The sequence below is a fragment of the Coenobita brevimanus genome, chromosome 8 (genome assembly GCF_032717465.1).
Source record: "Coenobita brevimanus isolate Jiangsu-jjx chromosome 8, ASM3271746v2, whole genome shotgun sequence".
In the NCBI taxonomy this organism is placed as follows: domain Eukaryota; kingdom Metazoa; phylum Arthropoda; class Malacostraca; order Decapoda; family Coenobitidae; genus Coenobita; species Coenobita brevimanus.
In genome coordinates, this window is record NC_136961.1 from 16806526 (window position 1) to 16814300 (window position 7775).

The following is a 7775-nucleotide window of genomic DNA, read 5'->3' on the forward strand; positions in this document are numbered from 1 at the left end:
GTCAATTGGCCCCATACCTCTCACAAAATACACATTCATCAACTTACTAACAAGTCAACAATAGTCGCTCCATCACTTTTCAGGCATTCCACAGCATACTCATCCCTGTTTTCACCTACTTTACTGTCTCCTGCACTTCCTCCTGGATTAAAAAATCGTTCAACTCTCCCAACAGATTTATTCCTTGCATCGTTCCATCTGCGACAATCTCAGCCTCCATTTCCTCCTCTACACTTAACAATCTTTCAAAATACTCTGCCCATCTCTTCCTTACTGCATCCATCTCAATTAACATTTTTCCATCCTCTGCTTTTACTCGCTCTTCTTTCCCAGACTCTCCCTTTTGCACCCTTCTCACCTCCTTCCAAAACATTTTCTTACTCTGTTGAAAATTCTCAGTCAACCACCTACCCCACCTCTCATCTGCTGCCACTTTAGCATCACGCACAGCCCTTCTCGCCCTATTCCTCGTTTCCTTATACCTCTCATATGACACCTCATCCTTCCTCTGCAGCCACACTTCATATTCACGTCTCTTCTCAGCCACAGCCATACAGTACTTACTTCCTCGGACCACCATTCACTTTCCTTCCTTACACCACCACCCACTCGTCTCACACCTCACATCTCTTCCGCATGCCCCACCACAACACTCTTGAACAACTGCCATTCCTCCTCCACACTGCCATTCTCCTGATCTTTCACTGCATTCCACTCATCTTTCAATTTCTCCTGATACTCTATCATTTTCTCTCTTTTATCCAACTCACTCACTTTCAAAACCTTCCTGCCACACCTAACCCTCCTAGCTCTCACCCATCTCTTACCTACTCTTAACTTTCCCTCCACCAGGTAGTGTTCAGACATACCTCCACCCTCCCCTCTCAAAACTCTCACATCCATCAATCTTCCTATTACATTCCTGGACACAACCACATAGTCCATCAAAGCTCTATCAACAACCCTTCCACCCTCCTGTCTCACCCATGTATACTTATAAATATCTTTCTTCTCAAAAAGGTATTTCCAATCACCATCTCTCGCTCAAAGCATATCCCTATCATTCATTCCCCATTTTCATTTCTTCCAGGCACACCATGCATACCAACTTCACCTTCAACTGCTATATTTCCCACTCTAGCATTCAGATCTCCCATCATTACCACATTCACATTCACTTCAAAACTCTGCAGACATTCATCAATATCATTCCAGAAAGACTTCCACATTTCTGCATCCCTTTCACTACCAGGCCCATATGCATTTACAGATACCCACAACTCACGTTCAAATTTCGCTTTTACCCACGTCTATCTCGATGACACCTCCTTCCATTCAGTCACACACTGCTGTACTTCCGGAATCACTAACAAGGCCACACTTTCTCTTGCCCTTCCTCTATCAACACTTGACAATCTTCCATTCACACTTCCAAACTTAGACTCACCTTTCCCTTTCATCTTTGTTTCCCACAAGGCCAACACATCCAACAACACATCCCAATATTCTCCCTTTTAGCCTCAATCGTACTACATCCATGCACAATCATAGCCCCAGTCTTCAGGGTGTGGGGATAATGCAGTCCCCCATCCCTATCTATGGACTGTCTGTTTTTAGGGGGAAAAAAAAAAAAAGAGGAGGGGGTCCCTAGTCCCCTCACCCCGTCCCTTTTACCTGCCATTTACAACATGCAGGGCATAAGGTGGCAGAATTCTTCCTAACACAACCTGGCCGCAGAGCAGTAGTATCACCCCATAGTGCGGCCAGATTGTGTCCCCCCAGCCATAGGGGGAAATTATATATATATATATATATATATATATATATATATATATATATATATATATATATATATTAGGATAACCCCCCCATAGAGTAGAAACAGTTCACTCCCACAAGGCTATATATGTTCCTTATCATCACTGAAGGTACTGTGTGAAAAACTTTATGAAATGCACAATTTTTAGACGTCACTCCCGCTGTCGTAATTCCAAAAAAAAATGAACTGAAAACCCAACATCGACAGATTGTCAAAAAAAAAAAAAAAAAAAAAAAAAACGAAAAATGTATTTTCAACGTTTCCAGAGACATTCTTTATTTGAGTGCTAAAGGAACACACTTAAAACACTAAGTATAGGAATAATGCAACCCTTTGCCTTCATCAAAGCAGCTTTCGTTGGAAGTGGCAGTCTTTTCTTGTCGTCTGCGACACGCTGCAGTATGTATTGCTACTTCCTTAGTTACAATGGTTTTCTTAGCTTTACTTTGCTGTCTAATTTGTTTGGATGTTGATGGCCCTCAGACTTTGTTGATGAAGCGCTGCAGCTTTCAACATCAATAGAACTGGATGGTACAGTCATCTCCATCTGCTGTGCAATGAGCTTGCATTTTTCGTTTCGAGCATTGGCTTGATCACTTCGATGCTGCCTATGAGCCTCTTTGTTTGCCGAGATTCTGTCCACCCCAGACATACTCCCGCTGAAGGAATTCTGTTGGTGTAATCACAGGAACGGCATATCCTCTTCATAAGTCATAGTGAGCAGAGCGTCCTTTCGAGAAGTATGAAACGTTTTTTTACTTTTTTCTTGAAGTTTTGCTCGATAACGATCTGTTTTCTTCAATTCACAGTACGATTTGTGATGTTTCTGGAGCTTGCAAATACCCGAGTCTACCCTTTGGGTCGGGGTGTGCACTTTATCCCACATCACCATTATTTTCTCTATGGTAATCTTATTGCTGTAACTGACTGTAAGTCTGTTCTGACAGTGAACCATGAAGTTCCTGAGGACATCGGCATTAGTTGGCAGGCGAGCACCCAATATATCTTTCTCAGGCTTGCCTAAAAGCCATACTTTTTGACTGCTTCTTGTCATAGGCATGACCTGTGAATGGAACACGTTGATAAGCCAGACTGTTATAACTATCGATAATAATACTCAGAACATGTTTTTTAAATATTAGCTTCAATTCGCTCAGCATATCTGGATACTGATGATCATATGTTGGATCTAATGAATATTTAACACTGTGTTTGGTATTAGAAACATTCCATTATTAATGAATCAGATATCAGTCAACAAATCCCTGGTATGTGGACCATACAGACCTATTATATCAAAGTAACTTTTTGATAAGTGTCATTGTTGGTAGTTAAAATAATACATTTTACTGCTAAATCAGAGTAATTCACTGCTCGTGTCATGACATTGTAGTTATCAACATCACACCAATGTACGTCCTATTGTGTGGAGAAATAGTCATCCACTGAGTGACTGAGTGACCACTGAGTCATCGACGAGCCACCCAGTGCACGGTGCGGCGTGGACGTGGTGCTTTTCCGTTTCCAACAGATGGTTGCTGCATACAGCAGTGTTTGACACGTTATAATATGTATGTCTACTGACTACTGCTCAAGCTTTGTTCAATGTTTAGTTCGACAGTTGTCACAGTTTTAGGATAGTTACATGCAATTACTAGCCATATATTCATTAGACGATTAGGCATTTGTGATCAAATATAATATTATCAGGATCACATATTATTCCACCAGGGAGTGGCTTCTAAATATAAGCCGATTTTCTTGAATTTTTTCCATGAAAGCTTCTTAAGTGATGTGGAACAGATGTAGCCTTGTGGAGAATAATAAAACTGGAAAAAGTTTTTTTGTACACGTACATATTCGGGCCACCCAAATTTCTATATATATATATATATATATATGGCCACGCACTGCATTGGCGGACACAAGGGGTGCTGTGGTTGAACCAGTGTCGCTTATTGTAAAGTATGCTTGCACCCAGTCAGCTTGCGCGGGCCGATTACACCTGGTTCAGACTACACACACATCCAAAGCCACTACAACACTACAATTACACTTACAAGCACTTCTCACCCTATACTGTATACAATCTGTACCAGACAGCCTAAGCCACTTGGTAGAGATACATTGGCTGTATCGTCCCGACTCTGGTCAGGATAGGCCGGTCGTGCAGTGGATACTCAAACGGATGATGATGATGATGATATATCTATCTATCTATCTATAGCCCGACGCCCTAATCCCGCAAAGGGTGGCCGCAGACAAAACGCCTCCAAGTCGCTCTGTCACCCACCATTTGACTCCCCTTCCCCCAACTCACCCCCCCTCCCTCATATACCTCTCAACTCCATCCCTCCACCTCATCCTCGGTCTACCCCTCCCTCTCCCTCCCTCCAGCTCATCTACATACACCCTCTTAGTCACTCTCATTCTCCATTCTCTCCACATGTCCAAACCACCTCAGTGTGTATATATATATATATATATATATATATATATATATATATATATATATATATATATATATATATATATATACAGGGTGTTCAGTATTTACAGGGGGAAATATCAAAATTGGATATTTTGGTGGCCAAGTATACAATCGATTTACAAACAAAGCATTTAAACATAAATTTTTGTTGTTTTATCCATGCAAAGTCGTGCCTCATTACCCCTGCATTCTGTAAATCTAACTGATCTGAGTACGTAAAGAGTATGGTGAAGAAAGGTAAAAATAAACAATGTGGTACAAAAAGAAACAACATTTTTGAGCTAAACGACAAGAATAATCAGTTTATTACCTGTGGGATTTTTTGGTCGAGTCATAGAGGGCTCTGTGGTGCTGCACAACATGGAAGATTAGCTGTCGTTCTTCTTCATTCTTCGTCAGACCACTGTTGTAGTCCATTGCCAGGTTGACTGCCTTCTCAGCAGCGTCACAGACCACTTTGAGGTGGACCATAACATCAGGAATGGGGCAGAGGTCATTGATGCTTGTCGGAGTATCCAGCTTCAAACACTGGAAGGGGTTTTTCGAGTCTGGGTGACAAACTTAGAGATTTTCAGGTATGTGCCTCATCAATCGTTTTCATGTTAAAACGGCGCAGACCCTTCGTCCTCGGCGGTGCTGTGGTCATATTTTTCAGCATTTCCTGCTTTTCCGCAGCAAAGACTTTGTCAGAATACATGGCTAGTGGAGCCAGGTCCTCACTGAGGTACCAGAGGTGGCTTTTGACTTTGTCCAGTGCCTTCTTTGCTACAATGAGATCCACCTCTTTGAATTCTTCAATCTTCTTCAGGAGATTGAGATCATTGATTTGAGCATCGACAGCATTTGGAGCTTCAAACCAGTCAATCACACAGATGATGATGAGGAAGACACAGTTGCATTTGATGGCCCCCTTTTGATGCCATGTGAAGGGGAAGGAGGCTGCATCCTTCAGCTGTTTCCTGAAAAGGAAAATTTTGAGGCAGTAAAGGTCTTTGGCCATCCTACGTGCTCTGTGATAGGCACCTGGATGGTGAAAGGTCATCTGTACAGGCTTCTTGCCGAGGAAAGCCAAAGACAGCTGGAGGAGCTCATGGTAGTCATCATGGGGTTGTGTACAATCCATGTGGCTGAGTACGAAGTGTTCAATGTCCTTGGCTCTGTTGGCAATCCACGACTGAGAATTTTCATCTAGGTCATCATCGTAGGGATAGAAGGAATCTGTGTCAATTTTGTTGCAGAACTCTTTGAATCGACCGAAAAGAGGAATTTCAGGACCAGAAGAAGAGAAAACGAGGTCAAAGATCCCTGTCACTATGAGTCCACACATGTGGTGCCTGCATGCCAAGAACAACAGTGAGACTTGGAGACCTCTTTCAGTGACAAAGCAAGCTCCGCTGTGAACCCCGGTGTTAGATGCTGTACTATCAAAACAGAGCCCTGCAATCCAGGGCTTCACTTCCGGCCATTCATCTAGAGTCCTTAGCACTGCTGCTGCCATTCGAGCAGGGATCTTAGGGATCACCAGGATCTTCTCCGTACCAATCCCTGTAACAACAATTGCCAGGCGATCACTGTGGCCACTACCATCGATGTTGGGCAAGAGCTTTCCATCAAAATGGGGAATCAAAGGTGTTTGTTGCTGGATTTCATTTTTGATCATTTCAGCGATTTTAGTCCATGATTCCTTCCGAACAGAGTGGAGAGATCTGACAGACAACGTGAGATCCCCCACGTCTATTCCTGCTGCGGTCAAGGCGGGAGTTATCACCTGCAATGCAACTCACGTTGAAATGTCTGTCTGATCACATCTGACAAGAACTACAGGATCATCAATAACCCACCTTCGCCTTGGATCCAAACGTGGAACTTTTGGAGTGGAAAAAGTAGACAGTCCAGGAACTTCTTCATTGTCACCTTCATCCTCAGAATTACTTGATGATGTGGACGTTTCTGCCTCTCCTATTTCTCCCTTCTCCAGCATTTTCTTTATTTCCTCTTCAGACTTCAGGCGTCTCTTTTCTTCTTTCTTTCTTTTGTCCTTGGCCTTCATTCTGGTCTTGTACACTTTGTCTTCAGTGCCGTTGTACATTTTCCTACTGGTACTCTGATCAATCAGGAACTCCTTGCCCTCCTGCATCTTCAGCACTGCCAATACATCACCTTTGGCCAAGTCAATAGACCTTTCATGTGGACATCCCTGTAGCGGGTTTCTTTTTGTTTTTGAGTCTTCCTACTTCGAGCTGTATTCTGAACCACGTTACGGTATTTCTTGTACTTCTTTTTCAACTTCTGTTCAGTGTGCCGCTTTTCAACCATGGGAATGGATGCTTTGAACCATACTGCCATTGCTTCTTCAACAACCAATGACAATGATGTTGGCAGGTCCTTCTTCCCCTCCTTCAGAAAGTAGAAATGTCGTTGTAGGACGTTTCCAATCGTTGTCAGCTGCCTCAAATTCAACAAACTGTCTTTTCAGGCAACACCGAGCAGGAATGCAACGGTTTTGGACCTTGTACTAGCCATCTGAAAAGAAACAACATGGAGTTGTGGGAGAAAGTATGACTAATCTCAATCACCAAGAAACCAAAATATACTGGGGCCATGAGGCATGGGGTTGAGTAGGCCAAAGAAAAATTGCAAAGTATGGTGCAGTCCCCACCAGTAGTGGAACTGAATAAGCACTTTGTCCTTCAAGCTCCTGAAGGTAAGATTTTTCTGAACACCCTACACACACACATAAATACACACACACACACACACACACACACACACACACACACATATATATACATATATATATATATATATATATATATATATATATATATATATATATATATATATATACAAAACAGAAAATTACATAGATGCTCAAATGACTACAGATATGCTAAGTGTAATGTGACACTATAATTTTGTTTCTCGGCTTATCTTTTTCCCTCACTGTGTACACAGGATGTGAAATACCCTTGGGCTGTATCGCTTGTGTTTGGTGCCGCGTCGCTGGTGGCTGGTGTGGTGGTGTGGCCGCTGTGGGAGACTAAGGGCTCCACACTGCCCGACACCATCACCGAACTGGAGTGAGGTGACACAGGAAAGGCTTCTGACAAGACAGCAAAAGCCAGATAATATTGTACTAGTTGCAAATGTACCCTAGCTTCATCTGAAATTTGAACCCAGTGGAGTTCAGGTTAAGTTCCTCCCCTCGTGTAATCCACCATACTCTTTTGAGGTGCGTCTATATAACTGGGCAGTGGACCCACTCAGTTGTATCAATGCCAACAGGTGAAGGTTTCCCTCTCCAGCATCATCACTTAATGTGGAATGCTGTATATATATATATATATATATATATATATATATATATATATATATATATATATATATATATATATATATATATATATATATATATAAAGTTCATCGCAGTTGATTGCAATGAAAAAAGACATTATTAGAACAATT

At 42.2% G+C, this 7775-nt stretch overlaps 1 protein-coding gene across 1 annotated transcript in view; it reads left to right on the top strand.

Annotated features, from left to right (window-relative positions):
* Window positions 1-7394, top strand: part of LOC145406714 (organic cation transporter protein-like) — a 144512-nt gene extending 137118 nt beyond the window's left edge. The window contains exon 11 of the mRNA XM_080277815.1: window positions 7266-7394. Coding sequence (XP_080133941.1) covers window positions 7266-7394 — 129 coding nt within the window. The remainder of the gene's footprint in view (window positions 1-7265) is intronic.
* Window positions 7395-7775: the final 381 nt, after the last annotated feature.